The sequence below is a fragment of the Halichondria panicea genome, chromosome 12 (genome assembly GCF_963675165.1).
Source record: "Halichondria panicea chromosome 12, odHalPani1.1, whole genome shotgun sequence".
NCBI lineage: Eukaryota > Metazoa > Porifera > Demospongiae > Suberitida > Halichondriidae > Halichondria > Halichondria panicea.
This window is the reverse complement of record NC_087388.1, coordinates 1,341,717-1,366,360: the sequence shown is the minus strand read 5'-3', so window position 1 is coordinate 1,366,360 and position 24,644 is coordinate 1,341,717. Positions and strand designations below refer to the sequence as shown.

The 24,644-nt window shown below is 42.4% G+C and overlaps 5 protein-coding genes across 15 annotated transcripts in view; 1 reads left to right on the top strand and 4 right to left on the bottom strand.

The window, feature by feature from the left end:
* Positions 1–24,644, bottom strand: part of LOC135345452 (uncharacterized) — a 91,624-nt gene that overhangs the window by 11,556 nt on the left and 55,424 nt on the right. The gene's annotated exons all lie outside the window — the stretch shown is intronic.
* Positions 4,387–5,187, top strand: LOC135345456 (uncharacterized). Its single transcript, XM_064542879.1, has one exon. It carries the CDS (start codon positions 4,387–4,389, stop codon positions 5,185–5,187), a length of 801 nt encoding a protein of 266 aa, XP_064398949.1.
* Positions 6,399–6,932, bottom strand: LOC135345455 (uncharacterized). Its single transcript, XM_064542878.1, has one exon. The coding sequence runs from the start codon at positions 6,930–6,932 to the stop codon at positions 6,399–6,401; it is 534 nt and encodes a 177-aa protein (XP_064398948.1).
* LOC135344786 (uncharacterized) lies at positions 7,162–11,821 on the bottom strand. Its single transcript, XM_064542082.1, has 2 exons — positions 10,861–11,821; positions 7,162–9,144 (listed from the first exon to the last, which is right to left on the bottom strand). The coding sequence occupies exons 1-2, from the start codon at positions 11,210–11,212 to the stop codon at positions 7,301–7,303; spliced, it is 2,196 nt and encodes a 731-aa protein (XP_064398152.1). The 5' UTR covers positions 11,213–11,821; the 3' UTR covers positions 7,162–7,300.
* Positions 23,928–24,644, bottom strand: part of LOC135344764 (uncharacterized) — a 28,742-nt gene continuing 28,025 nt past the window's right edge. For 6 of the 11 annotated variants that reach the window (XM_064542031.1, XM_064542036.1, XM_064542032.1 and 3 more), the window contains one exon: positions 23,930–24,501. The gene's annotated coding sequence lies outside the window, so the exon portion shown is untranslated. Of the gene's footprint in view, positions 24,502–24,644 lie in introns of all 11 variants that reach the window. The other 5 variants (XM_064542038.1, XM_064542040.1, XM_064542039.1 and 2 more) reach the window with 2 other exon arrangements.

Here is a 24,644-nt window from a genome sequence, read left to right as displayed (position 1 = left end):
CTCTATATGGAGTAAGTCGCACTGCATCATTAATTTTATAAAATGTTCATGCAATTCACGAATATATTGATTCTTACAAATTGCACACACCAATATGTGGGACGAGTCTACTAACCAGTGACAACTTGAATGGGCCAAATCGCTCCCAGTCAAAACCTAATCTAGGATCAATTCTAGCTGATGTCTTGTCTGCATGTACTGGGCACCTTGGACAAAAGCTAACTTCCGTTAATTTGACACAACCTTACAGCTAGAAAAATGAAAGCACCGCGGGTGCTGATGCCTCGGTGGAGATACCAAAAGCTACATAACATAAAGCTAATCAAAACTAAAAAACATTTGCAATGTGAACGTTGCTAGGATTGCCAGGAAAAGAAAAGCGCGAAAAAGCGAAGAAATAAGAAATTCGGCGAGTGCATAACTCCAATCCGTTACAACGTCATTCACATGTACTGTTTCAATAAGTTATAATAATTATTTTTTTTTTGGTACTTTTCCTGGCCAATCCTTTTACATTGCAAGTAATAATTATAGTGATGTTAATTATGTGCATTTTTTGCAGGCTATAGTTATGTGTTTATGACTCCCTTACAGTGTTGAGCAAACACGCAAGTGTTGGATGTGTGCATGGGTGGAAGTATTCCAAGTTATTCATGACCAGCAGATAAAGACCAATGACTGTGTTATTAGTACCCTGCAACCTGTATTTCGATTTTAAAATTCCTTATCAACAGTAGGCCACTCGACTGTACATGTTCATGACGTTGTAACGGATTGGAGTTATGCACTCGCCGAATTTCTTGTTTCTTCGCTGTTTCGCGCTTTTCTTTTCCTGGAAATCCTAGCAACGTTCACATTGCAAATGTTTTTTAGTTTTGATTCCCTTTCTTTTTTCATACAGTAGTACATTAATGATAAGATAAAATTAATGTGACATTGATTAATTTGTCATCGTCCTGTAATCTTGTTGAAGATAATATATAAGTGGTCGTTGGACAAAAGTATATTATACTCCTCAATAGTCTCGATCCCAGGCCGCACTTCACTCAGGGAATTGAGGAGTTAGCCTCCTTCACCGGCCTTCTTTTCTCAATAATGAAAGTGAAATACCTATGAGGAACATCAAGAAGCAAGAGAAGTTCAAGAAGAGAAGACAGGACTGGAATAAACATTATTCAGTATTTTATTCAGTCATTATCTATGATAAAAATAATGGCAGCCATGTATATACTGTAGATGTACTTCCAAGTGCAAAAGCATGGAGGCCTATGGTAGATCCAGTCAGTGCATACGTCTAGCATAAATAGCATACCTGAAGTGAGAGAATGGAGAGCTGAGCTGAAGAAAGGAGGTTTTGTTTATCGATGTCAAAGCCACGCCCACCTCATAAGTTGCCATGTGCGTTGCGGACGCAATTCTGAGAAAAACACCCATGGTCTGGGTTCTAGTCGACTAGAGGCTGTATCTAGAATCTTCTGAACATGTCTGTACAAGGAGGAAATGCTTTCCAAGAAAGTTACTTACTTACTTACTTACTTACTTACTAACTTACTTAGTCAGTCAGACAAAACGCGGTGAAATATGAAAATAGTGCAATTTTTCAAATATCAATAGTAATGCATGAGAATATTCATTGACTATAATTTCACACATTTAGACAGATAAAAGGCTAACTAAGCTATCTATCAACTCAGTTTCTTGCTGTGGCCCTTCCCTGCAGAAATAGAGCAGTCTAAACACGAGTAAAAATTTGTGCAATAATTGAAAACACACACAACTGCACTGTCAATCCTATGTACAACCTACTGGTTGTACTAAAAGCTCTTATACACACATTATAATGCAGTGGCGGATCTAGGATTCTTGAAAGGGGGGGTTCCAGGGCTCTGAGCGGGTCAAGGACTGTTATTTTACCTAAAAAAAGGTCGTCACTTCTTCGAAACAGTGAGCATGCGCATTAACACAACACCGAATTTGTTCAAAAAAAAGGTCATCACTTTTCATAAGCAATCTGCATGCACTACGCTGGAGAGTTTTTAGCCTTCATAGTCACTGAAACTGCACAGACAAAGCTTCGCAGGACTAACAAGGACTAAAAGTTAGTGAGATGTGCATGTGAAAGCTAGTAAGAAAGGAACAACTTGCTAATTAGTTGCTTGAGCCTCCCACTCACTTCTTTCTCAATTGAACCAAAAGCACCCCCTCTAGATCTGCCACTGTAATGATGAACATTTTTGCATTTAATTTTGCTCATGCAAACTCAAAGAGTGGGTAATGATCGACCACGATTACTTATATTATTTTGTTGTTTGAAACACACACATTTATTATAGAAGAGTGGAAACAGAAGTCTATATCTGATGGCCCACTTGATGAATGTCATGGTCTTCAATGATAGAAGTACGACTGTGTAGATCTACAATGTAAAAGTTTAATTTTGTCAACTTAAAAATTCGAGCTCTTTTCTGAGTAGCTAACAAACAGCTAGCACTTTATATAGTGCAAGGCTAACTCATAAGTTGAATAGAAACTTTGTGCAAACATACATGTAAAGGTTTGAGACATCAAGCCATCATCACACTATACTGAACAGTTGTCTGACCTATCGCTACAGTCCATGAATGTTGTTCATGAGTAAGCTCTCAACGTACAGCTAGCAAGTGACTGAGCTAGACCACGCCCATTTTCTCTAAAATGTCTATACTATAATAACTGTAATAAGCCAGGCGCCAGCTGGGGTTCAAAAAGATGCGCCACTGAAAAGTGGAACCATAGATAGAAGAGGAAGAGGGATTGGTAACGGAAGTACCCTCGTGTAACATCCGCTTACCCGCGGTTTAATCGAGGCTGTGTCAAGAAACTAAAGCTGTAGATGGGCGTGGTCCGGAGCTGATGGTCTATTTCTATACACAGTGCATAATATACCACAAGCATATAATTATGCTCAGTCTGTGCAACTCACTCATATTTAAAAGTCTATACCTATTTTAGCAGTTATAACCAGCACGCTTACATGTTTTAGCCTATAAATAGCAGCTGTTCGCCTAAAACTTTACTGGAAAATGTCCTTTTTTACGGGTGTGGTAAGTCATTAGCAAGTACAACACATGGCTCACAGACTGGGCATGTTATAAATTGCTGAAAAGATTATGTCTCGAGAAAACACAACTTTCTTATTTTGAGCGAGTTACCCGGAAAATAGCCTCGTTTATAGGGCATAACGCGGATAGTTTTCGAGGTTTTACTGCAGGTTCAATGTAAAATGATCACGTGAACTGCTTCCGTTACCAATCCCTCTTACTCTTCTATCTATGGTGAAACTGATTAATTTGTCTGGCGCTGTAAATTCATTAATTTACGGTATAATGCAAATACACTAATTGCAAACGTTAGAAGCCTATAGAAATCTTACTTGCACTTCATTTATCACTGAGCAGCTGTAACACTCTATACATACAAACACACACAGCTATGCCCACTACTCAGAAAAATCTGACCCATGCAGATTCAATCCGGATTCGACCCGGATTAGGTGTCGTGTAAACGGAGCTTATATTCATTAAGAAAAGGATTTTGATATGGGACTCCATACGTTTCCTACTTGACAGTTTGTACAACAACTACATCAACAGATAATAGTTTGGAATGCGGTATGTGTATGGGCGGAGTAGGATACTCCTTATCAGGTATCTTTATAGCTAGATAAACATGCAGGTAAATGATACACACGAGCATAAAATAATGCATTTGCACAATCAATGCTCCGAAAATATTATGCGTACGTTATTAAATAATGTCCTCGATTAAATTAACGACGCAATTTCATTATAATTATAGACCTCGGAATAAGAGCCAAATGAACCACGCTCATAATTCTTTGCAGTGTATATATATGGGGGGGGGGGCCCTAAATCTTAAGGGTAAATGAAATCTAAACTGATCAGAAAGCTAAGTTGAGCTAAAGGTTATGTTAGGTAGATCTACTATGCATAAGAGTGGATATAGAACAAAGAGGATAGCAAGATATAAATTTCTGTGATACAACTAAGTTTTTACTTTAGAAAACCGCTTTTTGTCTAGTCCAGTAAGGTCAACTGGTACAGTCTGCTTGATAATTCAAAGCTTCTTCAAATCTTGTTTTTCTCACTAACGGGTAATTTTTGTTGCAGTCTTTATTAAATATAGACTTCAAAATTTGGCTTAGCAACAGTGACGTCAAATAGTCATTAATGAGGAATGACAGGAAATAGCTCTAGTATACGTACAAGCCGGTTAAAATGGCCTGTCGTGGTATATTGGATTTCAGTAATCAGATAAACCAACTCAGCTTCGCGCGTGGTTTATCAAATTAATTACTCTCGCGTGTAAATCCAATTGAGGCCATATATGCAAGCTATCATGGTCATGCCAGGCCTATTGTTACAAAAACCACATGCCAAAGCAGGAACCAAGGAGTTCTGTGAACACCTTGCACGACGTCTTTCTTTGTGGAAGGCGGGTAACATCAATGAGCTGCTAGAGGAGGCCCGTACCATTCAATCCAGATTACCTGAGCTAGATAGACAGCGAGGAATAACAGAAAAGAAGCTAAATAGGCGGTTTGCCACTCTCATCCGGAAAGGAGAGGTCCATTCAGCCATCTCCCTCATCACTGAATATGGCAAGGGTGGACTACTTGAACTTACACCAGAAGTAAGAACTGAACTAAAAAGAAAACACCCCAAAGCAAAACCTGCAAACCCAGAGGCCTTGATACAAGGAGATGCACTCATTGTTAACCCCATCTTATTCGAAAGTCTAACTGGTGAGGTTGTAAGAAAGACTGCACTAGCAACCCACGGTGCCGCTGGTCCCTCCATGGGAGATGCTTATATATGGAGACGTATGATGGTATCTTTTAAGTCAGCATCAAAAGATTTATGTGATGTGGTGGCGGAAGTGGCAAGGCACATAGCATTACAGGAAGTGGACCCAGTCGGGCTTAGCCCACTTCTAAACAATAGTTTGATCCCCATTTCGAAGAACCCTGGAGTACGACCAGTGGGAATAGGGGAAGTTTTGAAACATATTATTGGCAAGTCCCTGGTGTCTGTGCTCAAGAGAGATATTACCAAAGCTGCAGGATCTACGCAAGTATGTGCAGGCCACCTGTCTGGTTGTGAAGCTGCTATACATGCAGGGGCGTAGCTACCATTGTTTCCTGGTTGCCCAGAAACCCCCCCCAGGAGCTGCTGAGAAAATTGGGCAGGGCTCCCTATAATTGAAATTAACATGGTGCACCTATCATGTAATAACATCGAGAGAATACTTTAGAACATGCCACCTTTAACTTTAGAACATGCCAACCATGCAAGGGCTATGCGTTAGCGTAGGCCTCTTCTGAGGCTTTGATCCCCGGATATTGTTAACCCCGAAAGCAAACATACGGAATGTATTTCTACCCTTAGTTATGACACGGGTAGATTACTAGCTATCTGCGTTTTCTCGATGCGTGGACCCGTCCGGGGGTGGGATCACATCCGTGTGGGAGGTGGTATCGGTGGAACTGTATAAAAATGTGTAACGGAGGACTTGCTCCGTGACCTGGGGAGAGGACCTGCTCTCCCCTGCCGAGGAAGGTTCGACTGGAGGAACTATAAGCCCTTGCATATCACGCCCGCAGGCGGAGAAAAAGAAAATAAAAGAAAAATTAACGTACATAAATCGACCCTTACATGAATCAAAACCCCATTACCTCTACCCTACCTGGACAATTAGCCAAACAAGCCATGAAACTCTATACTATCCACTGGCTCTAGCCGGAGAATAAAAACGAAACAACAACACTATGATCACTATGACTATGAGTCAGGGAGGGAGGAGGGAAGAGAAGTTTTCTAATTCGTTTGTTCTTGCACTGACTGCCTGACCACGTGTTCCTTGCGCATGCCCGTGTTGGTTGCAATTGGTATCTGTACGTCACCTGTTAACCACATTTAATCCTTCCGATTAAATTCCATTTAACATGGTGCACCTATCATGTAATAACATCGAGAGAATACTTTAGAACATGCCACCTTTAACTTTAGAACATGCCAACCATGCAAGGGCTATGCGTTAGCGTAGGCCTCTTCTGAGGCTTTGATCCCCGGATATTGTTAACCCCGAAAGCAAACATACGGAATGTATTTCTACCCTTAGTTATGACACGGGTAGATTACTAGCTATCTGCGTTTTCTCTCGCTCTATTTAAAGTTATGAGATAATTATTGTTTGGAGGGAAGGTTGGTGCCAAATGTATTAAGTAAAATTAGCTCGCAGAGATAAGTTTTTTTTTTTTTTCTCCAAACAATTAAAGTAAGTAAGTAAAATAAGTAAGGTAGAACGTTAACCATACCCAAGTAGTTTGACTAAACCTTTTAAGTGTTCCGACCAGTCACGAGCGATTTCGTGATCTCTGCAAAATCTTGTCTCGGTATCTTGATGTAAGCTTGAAAGGCGTCACTGGACCATCGACCCAGTGTTTTAATGATGGAATCGCTGATGCCCTGAGCCGCTGCTGTCGTTGCTGCGCCGATTCGAAAGGAGTGACTTTTGTAGAAGTCTGGGTTCACTCCGGCTCGGCTTAGCGCCCCTTGAACCTTTGTGATGAATACCTCTCTGGTAAGGGGGACGCCTTGCTGTGAGATAAACAGCGGGCCATCTGGCTGCTGACGCAAAGTTAAATACTTTTTGATTGCTGTTACTGGGCAGAGGTCGGTGTCAGTTTTTGAAAGATAAATATTCGTACCTTGGTGGAACTGATCTGTTTTGGAGCATTTGATGAACAGTGATATCGTCGTGGGATGTTCCCGGTTGTCGATTGCCACGTCTGATAGGAGGAGGGCTGAGGAGCAGAACTCGGCTGATCTCAAAAACCCAAAGAAAGCCGCGCAGGCTGCTGCCCATATCATTGCGTTGTCGAAGTCATCTAAAGGTTGCAGTTGTTGTTTTAGGAGTCGGAGAATGAGAGGGGTGACCGGCAGTCTTGGCTGACTTGATTTTGGTTTGATACGTTGAATGCCTTTGCAAACTAAGTGCAGACGTGGGGAATCTTGTAGTGGGTTCTTGTGCCCGTGAATAATGTGTAAGTGTCGAACTCCCGATAAGTAGGACCGTATAGTAGAATGCGCTCTAGACTGTGCCAGTTCGGTCACAAATAAAATTAAAGTGTCTTCGGTTGCTGGGAGGGGGACGAAAGACAGCCGTTGACAAAATGATAAATATATTTTTTGAGCTGATGTGTATAATTTTTGTGTGTTGGCAGCAATCCCGTGGTGCATTAATTCTGCAGCTTGTGTCTCCAACAAGGGGATAGCCAGTCGGGGGTTGAGTTCATTACCCATTCCTGCAAGCTCTGTGGGGCTAACGACGGCTGCTCGTCTGCCTGTGGAACGGAGAGATGAAATAATTGTACCTTATTTCTTGAAAGGGCGTCTGCCGCTGTGTTTAGTTTTCCCTGTATGTGCTGAGCCGTGACAGTGATGTCAAATTGTGCACATAGATAATGGCAGCAGCGTAACAGATGGGCGAGCAGTTTGTCTGAACATTTTTTGTTGTTGATAATAGATACTACCGCCATGTTGTCGCATCTGAGAATAATATGTGAGCCAGTCCATTTGTGACCCCATGTTCCTAGGCCTAATAGAATTGGAACGAACTCTTTTGCTGCAATATTAATGTCTGCCCACGAGTGTGTCCACCGGCATTGTAGCCACGATCTGCTGTAGAAGGCCCCGCATCCCCATGTGCCTGAGGCGTCGGACACCAGGACTATCGTGTTCGCCGAAGTTGCATGTGTAGAAATTAACGATGTTCCGTTCCACCTCCTCAGGAAGAGGTGCCACCAGTACAGATCTGCCCTGAACGACTCGTTAAGACGTATCCAGTGGTCCAGTTGGTGACGGGATGATGCTAGGTCAATCAGCTGGCGTAAAAAGGATCTGCCCGGAATCACTACCTTGCATGCGTGACTGAGTTGCCCTATGAGTGACAGCATCTCCCTTTTTGTGGCTGCTTTTCTTGAAATCCAGCTTGTCACAAGTGCCTGTAAGCGGTCGAGTTTGTCTGTTGGCAGTCGTAGAAGCATGTGATCAGTGTCAATTTCGATGCCCAGAAAGGTCATAACTGTAACTGGGCCCTCAACTTTGTGTTTTGCCAGAGGGATACCCAGCTGATCACAAGTGGCAATGATTGACCCCAGGTTTTGTTGACAGTCTCCCGAGCCTGCCTGTCCTGCAGTGAAAAAATCATTGATGTAGTGCAAACATGTGGATACGCCTTTGTTGAAGAGAATCCATTCGAGAGTGTCGGCAATGGCACAGAATATTTTTGGTGCTGATCTAAGCCCAAAAGGTAGAGCCGTGTCTATGAAAAGGGAGTCGCCACACGCCATCCCCAAGAGATGGTGGTCCAATGGACTGATGGGCACTATTCTGTATGCATGTGCTATATCAATCTTGGCCATGAGGCTGCCTCGGCCTAGTGCATGCACGATACGAGCAGCGTCGTCAATGGAAGCGTACTTCATGGAGCAGAGTTGTTTGTCGATGCCGTCGTTGATACTATCGCGGTCTGGGTGAGATAGATCGAGAATGAGGCGCCATTTGTTGGGTTGATGCTTCTTGGGGATGACCCCAAAACGGCTGACGTGTACCTCTGGATGATCGGAGATAGCCAAGGGGCCTATCACACGACCCTCGTGACATTCGTGGTCAAGGTATTCTTGTACGACGTTTGGATGTAGTCTAGCGGAGGGCATGTTGGTGCGAGTAGTTCGTAACGGTTGTGAGGGGTCGAAACCGATTCTGAATCCATATCGCATACCGTGAGTCAAGTATTCCTTAAACTCTATGTCTGGATGAGATTGCAGCTCCTTAGTCCACGCTGTCACACACAGTGGGGAATGTGATTGGGTTTGTTGTGTGACAGCTGTTCGATTGTGCCGGTAAGACTCCATTGTCCGTAGATCGTCAGTATATGGATAAACCCCGTTGTGTATCACTGTGAGAGTTGTCCCCGTGAACATCGGGACGTGTGCATTGGGTGCGGTGGTGAAGAAATTGGGTAAGTGTGCCGGTTCAGGGAATTGCTGCCGAATGTCGTCTAGGTCCACCGGGTGTGGATCTGTGGGGAATGGAGGTTAGTTTTTTGGCCAGCCAGGGGCATGCCTGGTGTGTATTCGATATGTGTCTGAGGTGTACCTATACGTGATTCCCGAGAAATGACTGGGGGCTCACTAGTGTGTGAACGGTACCTTCTCAGGACCTAATTAGCAAAGGCCTGCCTGGCGTGTGATGCCGATGACCAGATGCCTAGTGTGTACCATGTCTAATACTTAAGTGGGTTGACCAGGGGCATGCCTGGTGTGTGATAGATATGGGAAGCTGTCCTAGAATGGGCGGGATTGGCCATGCCCTGAGTGTACTGTGTAATCAATGTGAGACGTGATCAGGGGCATGCCTGATGTGTGTTTGACCAGGGGCATGCCTGGTGCCTTAATTGATATGACCAGGGGCATGCCTGGTGTGTGCTTGTACTGACCTACTTAGCGTAGGATCGGATGCCGACCAGGGGCATGCCTGGTGTATGATTTATTATTTACTTAGCCTGCCTTGTGCGTTGACCAGGGGCATGCCTGGTGGGTCTTTGTACTGACCTACTTAACGTCGGATCGGATGCCGACCAGGGGCATGCCTGGTGTATGATTTAGTATTTACATAGCCAAGGACGTGCCTTGTGCGTTGACCAGGGGCATGCCTGGTGACAGCAGCGTTTATTTCCTCGTATTAATTGAGTGTCACTGCCAATATTATAACGTTGAAGCAATAGTAATGAGAGGAAATACATAACAATGAGTTGATCACATGCCGTGGATATATAATGGGAGAAAAAAGGATACCCCGATGGGGCGTAACGGTGATAAATGCATAACACTGATAAATACCTGAAAAAACCCAATCAAAATATATAATTATTGACTATGGTTCTAGTTCATTGTTGGTGCTTGATAGCTTGGTCCTTGGTAGTTCTGTCCTTGGTAGTTCTGTCCTGCATAGCTCCTCCTCTTCTTCCGCGGACATACCGGTTGTTTGTGAGGCCCATGACAGCTAATACACGAGTGTTGGTATGGACAGTTTGGGAGGCGTGGGCATGTGCCAAAGTTCCAATTGCGGCAAATCTCTGCTGAGTTGACAGCCGCAATAGATCGTTTGTGGTAGTTAGTAGGTGTTTTGGGAGGTTCGTAGTCGTCGCATTCCGTCGTTGCGTGGTCTAAGCTAAAGCATAAAGAACAATGTTCTTTGGTTTTTGCATTTAAAAAAGCCATAGCATAAAATGTTTGATGAATCTCGCCCCACTTCATGGCTGGGTTAGCTGCAGCTGCTTTTCTGAAGTTTCTATCGTATTGAATCCACCCATCTCCAGCGTATTTCCGGGCCGTGTGGACGATTAGTGAGGAATATGCTAAAAGGTCCTGCATGCGTGTGGGGTCGCGTTGCGTGACAACTGAGACGTATGCGTTAAAACATTCCACCCACTGTAGTATGTTGGCAACCCTGCGCTTTTTTCTGGGTTTCTCACCCGTATCGTTTGAAGTACCCCCAAACGAGTCGGGTAGGAACTCAGCTAGTTCGATAAATTCCCCTTTTTCCGATTTTTTAGATAGTTTGTCGGGAATGGGGATGGCATTCTGGCCTACATTGACCGTATATGGGACTTCTGGTTGAAGTAACGGAATAATGCTTGGTATCGTCGGTAATGTGGGGAGGCTCATGCGGGTTTGAGTACGGGGGGCCCTAGTGGATACGAGGGGAACATGTGCTAGTGAGGTACTTGACATACCTGCCGTTCCGGTGCTGACAACCGGGCCTGAGGTGGGACTCCGTGGGGTACCCGAGCCGGAAGCAGAGATGGTTGGGATCGATGAGGGGACTGATGGTGGGACTGGTGGTGAGACTGATGGTGAGACTGATGAGGGGCGGTGTTGTTGGACTGCTGCCTGAATCCGCTGGTCCATTGCGTTGATGATCGTTGGTAACACCGCGCCGAGGGCTGCCTGGACAGAATTGGCAATCATGGTGTTGAGAGTTGTCGGAGTTGTCATCGGGTTGAGAGTTGTCGGAGTTGTCGTCGGGTTGGTGGAACTGATCGGCGGTGTTCCAGTTGAGGATGTGCTCGAAGAGGTAGTGGTCATCTTCGTATAGAGAATTACCGGATAGATCAGCAAGAGAAATCTTGAGAATTATATGATAGATCAAGAGAAGTTTTCTAATTCGTTTGTTCTTGCACTGACTGCCTGACCACGTGTTCCTTGCGCATGCCCGTGTTGGTTGCAATTGGTATCTGTACGTCACCTGTTAACCACATTTAATCCTTCCGATTAAATTCCATTCATGCAGCCCTGCCCATCTTTTCACACGTGGCTGCAAATCAATAATCAGAGCAGCACCGTGAAGCGTTTCACTTTGGCTTTGTCTCAGCTAGTTAGTCTCAGCTAGCTAGCTACCTCAAACAAAGAAGACCAAGACTTAAGTTCTAGATCTAGTATCAATCCTGAATGCTCCAGTATTCTCAGACTCAGCTCTAAGCACAACTTTATTCAGGAAGTGTACAAGTTTAGAACAATCTCAGCCACATGAAACCTCTCAGGTAAATGACATTTAATTGTTGCTCAGCTAGACTAGCAATACACAATTGGCACCTGCATGCCTAGTATGTTACGTCTATAGCTAGCTAGCTTCTCACAAACATGTAAAAAAGTCATGAACAATAGATAGTCAATAACAGTAGGTGTGCCCCAATCAAGAGGGTGTGGTACTGGAAGTGGGCGTGGCCACAAAAATTTCGCGGCGCTATTGCGCCGCTGATTTTTCTGCAGAAACCCCTGTCTCAAAAGTCTGGCTACGCCCCTGACATGCATTGAGAAAGGTATTCACTTCAGCAGGCACAGACGCAGTTTTGTTGGTTGACGCAGATAATGCATTTAATCGTCTGAATCGTGCAGTGGCCCTCCTTAACATCCGATACACATGCCCACCTCTGGCAACAGTCCTCTTAAATTTCTACCGGTCGCCGTCCAGACTATTTGTCTCAGGAGGAATGGAACTGTCCTCAGAAGAAGGTACTACCCAGGGATGTCCCCGTCCATGGCGATGTATGCACTAAGCACTGTACCTTTAATAGACAAATGCAGGAGTGTGCTATCCACGGATGATTCTCCCAGTGCAGTTCAAATATGGTATGCCGATGACGCCGCAGCTGGGGGGAACCTGAAGATTTTACGCAACTACTGGGACATCCACTGCAACAAGGACCCGCATATGGGTACTTCCCAAAACCATCAAAAACGTTCCTCGTACTGAAACCAGAATGCCGAGCAGCAGCAGTTAAAGAATTCGAAGGCACAGGCATCCAGATGTCTGAGGATGGAGAAGATTTAGCAAATAAGTCAGGACAGCGTCACCTGGGTGCAGCGATTGGGTCCCCAGCATTTGTTGCCACATACTTAGGAAAAAGTTACCGCTTGGGAACAGGTGTCTCGGCTTGCTGACATTGCCTCCACCCAACCCCATGCTGCATACACTGGTTTCGTGTTTGGACTACAGCATCGATGGACATTTATTCAAAGAACCATGCCTACCGCGGGGGACCACATGCAACCACTGAAGGACGCTATTGATCACAAACTAATACCAAAAATAGTGAAACATGAACGAAATGACACAGAGCTGGAGCTGATGACACTGCCTACACGGCTGGGAGGTATGTCGTTCAACGATCCTGTTAAGGATTCAAGGAGCAAACACGCTGACTCAATTGAATGCACAGCAAAACTCACCCAGCTGATTACTGACAACGGGACAGATGTCATGACGAGCATTGACCAGGACCTCAATCAAAAGATGGCCATGCGGAAACGTCACGACGTATTGTACAAAATAAAGGCAGATGATCTACAGAGACGCCTACCAGAATCCCAACAACGTGCTATGGCCCTAGCACGTGAGAAAGGGGGCTCAAGCACACTTAATACAATACCTGTTGCAGAGCACGGATTTTTCTTTGATGCCAAAGCAGATTTTCATGACCACATCAACCTTCGCTATTGTTGGCCACTGGAAAATCTACCAACAACTTGCCCATGTGGTGAAAGTTATACGGTAGACCATTCCCAGATCTGCAAATTATCTGGCTTCATACACATGCGCCATGACGACACAACAAACTTCCTAGCATCCTGCATGAAGGAAATACATAACGACGTTGAGACTGAGCCCAAGTTACAACCTTTGACAGGCGAGTCCCTCCGCTATCGAACAGCCAACACAGACCCTGATACCAGAGCAGACATCAGAGTGAGAGGCTGCTTTTGGACCCAAGGCATGCAGAAACGCATTTTTTGACACAAGATTCTACCCCCACGCGAGAAGCTATAGGTCCAAACCCCTCAAGTCGCTTTTTCAGAAAATGGAGAGAGAGAAAAAAAGAGAATACGGAGAAAGGATAAATGAAATTGAGCATGGCTCGTTCACACCTCTAGTTTCTTCGGCATGTGGAGGCATGGGCAAGGAGGCCTCAGTTGTAGTGAAGAGACTGGCTGGAGACCTAGCCACGAAAAGAAACAAAAGCTACAGTCAGGTGGTAGGCTGGATGAGATGCAGTCTGGCCTTTTCATTGGCAAGATCAGCCATACGTTGTGTTCGTGGTTCTCATTCCACCCGCAGAAGAGACATTCGCCAGTCTCCAATGGACCTGATCCAAGCGGAGACACGGTTCGAGTGTGAATAGACTATACCCAAAGTCTCACAAAATCTTTAGAACTCTTAATACGTACATGTTTATTTTCTAACTGTCAAAAAAAAGTATATTTATCAGTATTCTAAAAAAAAAAAAAAAAAAATTGAGGCCATAATAATTATGTTAAACATGTACCGTATAGTGCTTTGTAGTTTTTTTGTACAAAGATATCGTCCATATATAGCAGTATGAACTAGTGTTACAATTTGATATTTAAGGTCAGACCCGGGCGATATTACACTTAGTTTTTAATAGTGTTGTAAAGCTCATAATAACAATTCTAAACTGCAGTGTTTATATAGGGGGTCACTAAATCCAAAGGGTCACTGCATGGATCTTACGATCCAGGGTTCGGGTGCTAATATTTCAGTGACTGCATGGGAGCATAGAAAGAGTAGAGAGGGATTGGAAACGGAAGTGATTTACGTGATATTTCCAATAAAGTGTATACGTAGTGGCTCTGGGACCATCCTTTATCTCTTTATAACTGACGCAAAAGCCCGGGAAACTTATTGTATCCAATACATATAAACATCTCAGAGCTAACCCCCATCACTGAATCACATGCCTCCTGATTGGAAGCGAAGAAACTCGATTGTCGTGTAGTAGCTAGAGGCTACACCACAAAGCGCTTTTTCATGCTTGTGTTCCTATAGTACCTATGACTTAGCTAAGGCTGTGTACTGTGTCCCAAATGGCCTCAAGTATGAGATGAAAGTTGATGTTTAGCAGCAGAACTGCAGATAAGGGGGGAAAAATCACAAAATATTTTTCCGGCTAAAAAAGGTCAATTGTTTTTCAGTGCTCTTACAGTGTAGCTATTCTAGTTCTGAGGTGATAGCCTGGATCTATTTCTCAGTCATGCTCAGTATTGAACTGGGTGTGGTTATGATAATGTCACCTAGCTACATCGTGATCCAGTACATGCATAGCCTCGATTCCAGGCCGCGAAGAAAAAGGCCTTTCTCTTCGCGGCCTGGAATCGAGGCTAGTGCATGCAGTGAGTGAGTTAATAGCTAGCTAGCTAAGTAGCTGATAAATGAAGGTTTTTAAGAGGAAGGGGGGGGGGTGAGCCCCCTATTCCATACCCCTGGATCCACCCCTGGGCTAGTTAGTTGACTGTTCGTGGGAGCTAGCTAGCTCTATATACGGAAGTCTATTATGGGACTTCCCCTGGCTGAGAATGGGGATTTTTTCCTAGTCTTACTGCACAATGTGCGGCCGGAAGTGGGCGTAACTCGACTTTCACTACTCGCACTGCGCATTCGTTAGTTTGGAACCCCCTTTCTGGATCCGCCACTGAGTCACTGTGCTATACAATGCCATTACACACAACACACATGCAGCACACAATGCAATTGTACTACACGCAACACATGTACACATGTAGACAATATAAAGACAATTTACTATTGTGTTACTGCATACCGGTTTGGGTAATCCCTTGTGAATGACACTGTACAGCCCTATATACTGCATTTATAAATATTGCGAAATTGCATGCGCTTACTCTTTGCATGTCATTCGTTTGCAATCTATATAATAATATCGAAATTTTCAACCAAAAGAGCCTCTTTGAAATTCAAAACCAATGCAGTATCAGAGGATCGGGGGTCACTGAAACCTAAGACTCAGTGTTTTGTAAAATTTATGCGCTTGCAGTGTTTATGGGGGTCACTAATTTAATCTTAAGAGTCGTTGGATCCTAAGGCCCAGGGTCCGGGGTTCACTGAGCCCTATACACGGTATGCAGAGTAACCTATATATACTAGATCAAATTCTAAACACTATAATTAGAAGCTAGTAACATGAGCTATTAATTAAAGGACTGGGAGCAGGTTTCTGCATGCAGACACTTATGTTAGGTATATACTGTATATAGTGGTACAAACAACACATAAAAGAGAGCTAGATCTATTCATATTATAGGTCTCACTGAAGTGAGTTACCTTAGATAAACACTTTTGTCTTGTCCTGTGATGGGCCAACTGGTGCAGTCTGCTTAGTTACTTGTTTGCTTTCAATAAAATCTTGTCTTTCTAAGTAGACTTTATAGTAGATTTTATTGCACATGTCAAACAGGAAGTTAAAGTGTCAGAGGAAATAGAAGTTGTGAATGTTTAGGTTCTGTCAAGTCACACACAATTCAGTGTTCCAGTATCATAATTATACATCTCATGCACAGCTTCAATCGGAATTACAAAGTCTTCTTTGTCAACATCCTCTTCCACGGTACCTCAATCATTTCGACCACATTTTCGATTTGCAAGTTAAAAACAAGCTCGCAATCTCACACTAGATCTTCTTGGCCTGATGCATGCAAATGTCACAGACCTAGCGATGGCAAACCTCCGAAAACGACAAGAATTGGAGGACGCTGCAGAAGTGAGGTTCTTATAGGGAATGCACCCTTTACGAGAAAGTCAGCAAAGCGAAAGCATGCAGACGGAAGGATGCCACCAGAGACCGCCCACCAGAGACGGCCAGAAGGCTCAAAAGGATTATATAATATCATTCTTTATCTATCCACTCACACAATTTACAAATGCACCGCTTGGAGAACGTCGTTTCATCAAATCATTACGACCAGCTTGTCAACACCATAATTATACACAGACCAGCCTATCCAGCTGTGGTTGGAATTGTTGTATGAAGACCCAAACCATGACTCGAGTACAAGCAACTCCTGAACACGTTGTCATGGCTCAAATTAGGCCCATAAATTTCATCCATTATTCTATTCTTGAAAAATGTGCCTATTATTCTCCCCAAAAATGTGACATAATAATTATAAAATTAAGACGTAGACATAAACCAGCACACCTGACACAAAACATAATTATGATTGCTTGCTGACTTGAACTGATATAATATTTAAATTTTTTGTCATGAAAATACTATTAAACTATCAAATTGTCTGTATACCTCGACCACGATTACACTATAATGACTGTATAGTGCAACATGCAGTATGTTGCGAGCACTTCAGCTAGGATTCTTTTTCCATATATACGCCACGAAAAAAGAAAATGCTGACTAACCCATAAAAATTATAATTTTATAGCTCTCATATACACGTGTGATTGTAATTATGCATGAAGCATTTCGTTATGTGGCGGCTTCTCACGTTTTTTCACAGGAAGACTGGACCTACATGTATATATAGATGTGCAATGATAAGCTTAAAGGGAAGGGCCTAGCTAACTGAATCTGGTTCATCAGTTTGACAGCATTCATGATACTAAACAAAAGGGTAATGAGGAACTTGCATACATGAGTGTTAATTTCTGTTGGTTACTGTATGCATGGCAGTGCAAGTGTTGGTGTACTGTAGTAAGTGAAGGTACACTCTTGTATAGCTTGTTGGATGTCATACACAATCAAGTCACAACTGTTTCAAGGTTTTTCCATTGATGATCGACTGATTTGCTGCATCTCTCCAAGATGTCCTCATCTAAACGAGGATGAGTGTTCTTTGCATTTGAACCGTATATATAAAGCACAGTTTTCAGGTAGGAACCTGCTAGCTATGCCTAAAGTGACTGGTCTCTGTGCGCAAAGCATACTTCCCACGCTAATTTCAGCAAGAAATGTAAGAAGACTATATTTATGCCAACAATATTAAACACTCCACCAGTTTATATTGGCATGCACAGTAAGGCTGAAGTTACACATAAAGACCACCCACCTACCCCATGCATACCTGAAAACATCACTTTTATATAGTAATACATGGTTAAATTTAACTGTGGTCAGCGTTAAGTATTTCATGACATCCAGTACATGCGCAACACACCACAAGCATTTGTCCACTAGGTGTCCTATAAAAGGAGTGATGTGACTCGGAGATGCAACAAATCAGTTTGTTACACAGCTTCACTTGTGCGCACATTGGATAATATTGGCTATGGTAGTGGTGTTTGCTCAGGCCTGCAACCCTCGGGCCTCCGTCAATACCGAGCCAAGCACAAGTATATAACATCACTAAATAAACACTATAATAATTATAGCACCTTTATAAGTAGAATTACTATAGTAAAGGTAAAAAAATTGATACTGACATAATGATGTATTATTGCATGACACTGATGGCATAAATTGAAAGTGGGACTGATGTATTATTGCATGACACTGATGGCATAAATTGAAAGTGGGACTGATGTATTATTGCATGACACTGATGGCATAAATTGAAAGTGGGACTGATTATTATTGCATGACACTGATGGCATAAATTGAAAGTGTATATTATAGGATTTGTGAGTATGGTGATCAGTTGACACTTATTAAACAGCACACACACACACACACACACGCACGCACACAAATACACTATCGTATACCTCGCTTGCGCACATGCACCGAGGCATAATTAGGTAACACTCAGTGGCGGATCCAGGGGGAGATCTCAGGGTGCCGCGGATCCCCCCTTTCAGCCAGGCTAGCTATTATGGCTTTAGTACAGCTACCAGCTAGCTTTCTATCAGTTTTTGTAGCTATTGTATGATTTGTAGCTGTTGTATCAATGATTATGCCTCGGTGCGCATGCGCAAGCGAGGTATACGGTAGTGTGTTTGTGTGTGTGTGTGTGTGTCTGCATGTGTGTGTAGACTGCTACAGATGCTCAAGGATCAATGAAGTGCAAGTAAGAGTTTCTATAGGCTTCTAGTAATGTTTTCATTCGTGGATTTGCAAAATAAAGCTTCGTTCTCGAGTTATGCCTAGTTTTGCTTACTTGGAATGCCATTGTAGCTTTTTCAGACCTTTTCAGAAGAGCACGCAGCCAAACTTGTTTACCGAGTGTTGCTACTCTACTTACTAATTTGCTCTGCACTAGAACACTAGCTATTGTATCCTATTGGTAGCTGCAAGAGTGAGAATAGAGCTGCAAGGCTCTGCTGATGGCATCCATTAATTTTAGACTTGAACTTTTTATCGATCGTTTTTAACAACAATCATGGTAGATCATTACCCACTCTTAGTTTGCATGATAAAAATAATGTTCATCACGTAACGTGTATAAAAGCTTTATGTTATGTAGCTTTGGCATCTCCACCGAGGCATCAGCACCTGCGGTGCTTTCATTGTAACCTGTACCTGTTGTTTTGATGTATCAACTGCCAAAGGAGTGTTCAAAGTCAATGGTTAGCCTATAGGCTAGCTAGTTGACTGTTCGTGGCAGCTAGTTAGCTCTACGCAAGTCTATTATGGGACTTTCCCAGGCTGAGAATGGGATTTTCCTTAATCTTACTGCACAACGTGTGACCGGAAGTGGGCGTAACCCCAAAATTATCCGCACTGTGCGCTCGTTAGTTTGTAGGGCCGTAGACAGCGGGGGGCAGGGGGGCAGTTGCCCCCCTGGCATTCTAGATCTGCCAAAATACTGCACATGCACAATGCTTTTATCGATTAGAATGATGTAATGAAATTGAGATGTGGGCAGGGCTATCTGATGCGCATGCTGACTGTTGAGAACGAGTGATGACCTGTTTTTTAGGTAAAATTCTGAGCTCCACTGCGCCTCTGGAAGCAGGAGTACCTTTCTAGCTCAAGCTACCTTGTTTTAGTTGGTCTAAGTTGGTGCCACAGCAAGTTGCGATACTCAGAGGATAAGTTGACCTTTTTTTACTAAAAAAATGTTCAGCTTTTATTTTACCACCCCTGCACACCTAAGCTATCTACGGCCCTGGTTTGGAATCCCTCTTTCATTTTTCCTGGATCTACCACTGAGTCACTGCCACTGAGTCACTGTGCTATACAATGCCATTACACACAACACACATGCAGCACACAATGCAATTGTACTACACGCAACACATGTACACATGCAGACAATATAAAGACAATTTACTATTGTGTTACTCGCATACTGGTTTGAGTAATCCCTTACGAATGAAGGTATACAAGGCCTATATACTGCGTTTCTAGCGAAATTGCATGCGCTTACTCTTTGCGTGTCATTCGTTTGCAATGACTCGAAATTTGCAACCAAAAGAGCCTCCTTGAACTTATTCAAAACCCATGCAGTATTGGAGGATCCAGTGACCCCCGGTCACTGAGTGTTTTGTAAAATTTATGCAGTGTTTATGGGGGTCACTAATTAAATCTTAAGAGTCACTGGATCCTACGGCCCAGGGTCCGGGGTTCACTGAGCCCTATAGTACACCAATAATTATACGTATGCAGAATAACCTCTATAATTGATACAATCAATACAAATTCTAAACTAGCTATAATTATTAGTAAGATGAGCTATTAATTAAAGGACTGGGAGCAGGTTTCTGCATGCAGACACTTATGTTATGTTAGGTACTGTGCATAAGAGTGGTACAAACAACACGTAAAAGAGAGCTATTCATAACAGATCAGAATTCACAAAAGTGAGTTTTTACCTTAGAAAACCACTTTTTGTCCCTAGTCTTGTGATGGGCCAACTGGTGCAGTCTGTTTGGTTGCTTGTTTAATTTCAAGGCTTCTTCAAATCAAGTATAGAGATTTTATTGCACATGTCAAACAGGAAGTTAAAATGTCAGAGGAAATGGAAGTTGTGGTAAATTAAAATGAATGTGTCAAGTCACACACAATTCAGTGTTCCAGTATCATAAAAATTATTGATATAACAATTTAGCTGGCGTACGTGTGTCTATACATGACGTGTGTCTATATAAGAATCTTTTCGTTAAGTGTCAGCTCGTCACTTCTTTTCACATGTCAGGAAGACTAGATTGGCGCGTGTTTCACAGATAGCTGGTTAGATCTAGCAAAGGGCCTAAATCATCAATCTGGCTAATTAATTTGACAGCATTTCCACAAAGAAACATGCAGAGGCAGTGAGTATTCCTTGCTTGGTGCAGTTTAATTAGGCCTATACTGTGATGAAAGTGAAGGAACGCTATATGGTTTCATCAATTGCACACACTGATTTGCTGTACCTGTATCTCTCTTCAAGTTTTCCTCATCCAAAATGAGGGGGATACTGCTCCTATGGCTTCAAAAAGCCATGACAGGTATTTATATACATGTGTTGAGTGAGAACCAGTTTACAATGTCAAGAGTTGTATAGTGCAATCAAGGGCGTCCTTGGTACAATCATGTTAAGTATTGTGACAAACAATATAAAATATGTTATGGTAGTTGCAAAGGAAATCAAATTAATGCCAAATACTCCAGCAGTGCCTGCAAAAGTGTCATGAGTGCATAGGGATTACTATCAATTACAGTGGAACCTCTGTTAACGACCACCTCCGAATAAAGGCCAGCTGCTATATAACGGCCAGGCTCCTAGGTCCCAAATGAACAAAACAACCTCTCAACAAAGGCCACCTCTGCATGTATAAAGGCCAAAACATTGTTCCCCAAAGATGTTCGTTATAGAGGGGTTCCACTGTAGTTGCAGTATGTTCCTATAATCTGCTCCAAAAAGCATTACATTAGAGCACTACATACACTAACTTGAAACACTATAGTAGCAAAGCACACATTTTACAATTTTGCAGCGGTGCACTCCTATTGTTGACCATTGCAGTATGCATGTGAACTATTGTATCCTCCGGTATAAGATGGCTGCAAGTATTTGATTAACGCATCTTCTAAATGCGTACATGACCATTCAGCACGACTGTTATCAATAGAGTAGAGTTGTCCCTATAAATAGTGCAATCAATAATTATCAGTACTGTGCTTACTAATTATGATCAGGTGTCGTCTCACTGCTTCAATCCGAATTACAAAGTCTCCTTTGTCGACATCCCCTTCCACGGCCGGTACCTCAATTGTTTCGACCACATTTTCAATTTGCAAATCATTGTTATTAAAGACAGGCTCACACACTGGACCATCTTCTTGGCCTGATGCATGCAAATGTCACAGACCTTGCAATAGCAAACCTCGGAACGTGACAAGAATTGGAGGACGCTGCAGAAGTGAGGTTCTTAGGGAATGCACCCTTTATGAAAAAGTCAGCAAAGCGAAAGCATGCAGAAGGAAGGATGCCACCAGAGACCGCCCACCAGAGACGGCCAGAAGGCTCAAAAGGATTACATAAATATCACGCTTGGCATCTATATCCACCCACACAATTTACAAATGCACCGCTTGGAGAACGTCATTTCATCAAGTCATTACGACCAGCTTGTCAACACTGTATATACACAGACCAGCCTATCGAGCTGTGGTTGGGAATGATTGTAGTATGAAGAGCCAAACCGTGACTCGAGTACAAGCAACTCCTGAATAAGTTGTCTTGGCTCAAATCAGGCCCATAAATTTCATCTATTATTCTATTTTAAAACGTGCTTAATTGTTCTCTAATTATACAAAATTAAGCCGTACAGACATAAACCAGCACACAACTGACATAAATCATTGCTTGCTGACTTGAACTGATATAATCGTATAATAATGATATAATAACATCGTTATGCAAATATACGTAATGATCTAGTGCAATATGCAGTTATGTATGTTGCCAGCACTTTGGGATTCTTTTTCCATACGTCACAAAGAAATGAAGGTGCTGACTAACCCATAGAATGAGGTTCAGTTATCATAATTTTAGCTGGCATACACGTGTGATTGTAACTATGCATGAAACTTTTCGTTATGTGGCGGCTTCTCACTTCTTTTCACAGGAAGACTGGTGCGTGTGACCTATATAATTATTTTTCATATCAATTTCAAGGCTTCTTCAACCCCAAGTTAGACACTATAAACTACTACCACAAGTAGATTTTATTCAAACAGGAAGTTTCAGATTATGAAATCAAATGGATGGGTGACTAACGCATATATACCAAGAGTGTACTCTTGCCCATACATTACTCGAATGTTTAGGTTCTGTCAAGTCACACACATCATTGGCTTCATCAATCGCACATCTGGTCATTTAATTTTGATTCACTGTATTCATCTAAAACGGGTGATGCTGTGTTCCAAAAAGCCAAGGCATGTATATGTATGTATAATAATTATTTTCTGCACAGATCGAGTTGTATACTATACATTGATGATGCAAGTCATGTATATATTGTTGGATAATGTGAGGAGATTATTATGGCAGTTGCGGAGGAAATCCAGCTAAAGTGTTGTGGTTGCATAGAATTAGGTACATAGAGTAGGTCCTCGAAAATGTACACTCAAGTAGTGTAGATTGATCTTAAAGATATTAGTACAACCAGTCATAGGATTGACAGTGCCCTATTGTGTGTGTTTTCAATTGCACACATTTTGACTCATGTTCAGACTGCTCTATTTCTGCAGGGAAAGCCAGGCCACATTAAGAACTGGCTGACTAGACAGACAAGAAAAAAAGGCAAGAAAAACGTTGACAACCCAGTAACCTGTTTTGAAAATGAAGATATACAGCGTGTGCTTGCTTTCTATCATGCTCCAGTGTTATATAGCGTATATCAGAAGAGGAAACAATGCACTGCTTGTGTGACAACCGTTTTGAAGCTACAAGAGCCTGAACAGGCTTAATGGTGGTGCAGTACACTTCTATATATACATGTGCAATTGTACTCACCCCTGACCCCCAACACTGCTGACTGTTTGCATTAAATATGACTGCTAAACTGAACACTGACAACTTTCTGACCCTCGGCCTCACTGCAAGAGCGAAGAAGTGATACAGAGCAGTGGCGGATCCAGGAATTTTAAAGGAAGGTTCCAAAACAGTTAATTGCAAACTTTGATCCACTGGAATTTGACAGCCATGGCAAATGCAAAGCAAAAGCTAGGGCAAGGCCAGAGCAAGGGGCCCTGCGCACAACAAAGAAGCTGTATAGTGTGTATTAACTTTTTGGTACTTATTTAATGAACTCCTGCTTTTACTAATATCGAGTTTTTATGATGCGCATTTATTGTAGTCACTGAATTATTAATGTGTATATACTTGCATGACATTTAAATGTAACAGTTACTGGAACTGGAAAGGAAGTGATGAATAACTCATACTGAATGTATATAGGTTCTGTTGGCGCAATTATATCATGTCCTACACATTTAGCTGGTGTATAATTATGTCACGTGTCAGGATAACCGAATTGGTGTATAGGGGTAGATATGGCATTAATAAGCTAAAGCCAATCTGGATCCGAGAATATTAAAACAGAGGCAGTGACTGATGAATAACACAGTACATAATTAAGTCATGACATTGCATGCACAACCGGCCATTAGCTATAGAACTGAGTGCAAAAATTCATTTCATTCATGTCAGAATTGACAACATTAGAATAACTGTACAGTAGCTAGTAACAAAAATGTGCTAATTTTGAAGGATGTAAGATGTTGCATATAATTATATCAGTAGAAAAAATGACAATTGGAAGTGCAGCAGTATTGCTTAAGTGGCAAGGCATGAGTTCTGAAAGTTCAGTGACACAAACATGTGTTAATTGGATTGAACAGCTATATCTACAGTATGTGAATGCATGCAGTTAAATCTACACATAATGTGGTACAGATATGAAACACGGAAAGTGTATGACCATGTAGCATGACGAGTGCTTGTCATCTGGTTGTCTCTCTCTTGATGCTCACAATGTTTTCAGAAGTGAGGGAGAGGGGAAAAGTAAGACACTGCCAACGAGAGCCAATGATGGCAGCAAATGATTGGAGAAAGTTTTATCGTCAGGACGGACAGATGATTGTTTTTGATAATGCTTTTCTTGTGTAGAAGCACGTCTACAATAGAATGAATGAATAATTATAGCTATAATTATAGCTATATATACCGTATTATTATACAGAGGGTATATTCCGAGGGTATAAATGTTTGTGGTTTTCTAATTAAGCATGTACCGGTTTTTTTTTATACCCACGAAAAG

Excerpts from the sequence above, each read along its gene's own strand:
- LOC135345455 (XM_064542878.1), bottom strand. The coding sequence starts at position 6,932 with ATGATATGGGCAGCAGCCTGCGCGGCTTTCTTTGGGTTTTTGAGATCA.
- LOC135345456 (XM_064542879.1), top strand. The coding sequence starts at position 4,387 with ATGCAAGCTATCATGGTCATGCCAGGCCTATTGTTACAAAAACCACAT.
- LOC135344786 (XM_064542082.1), bottom strand. The coding sequence starts at position 11,212 with ATGACCACTACCTCTTCGAGCACATCCTCAACTGGAACACCGCCGATC. Across the intron at positions 9,145-10,860 it reads TGTCAGCACCGGAACGGCAG|ATCCACACCCGGTGGACCTA; the intron begins GTATGTCAAGTA and ends CATTCCCCACAG.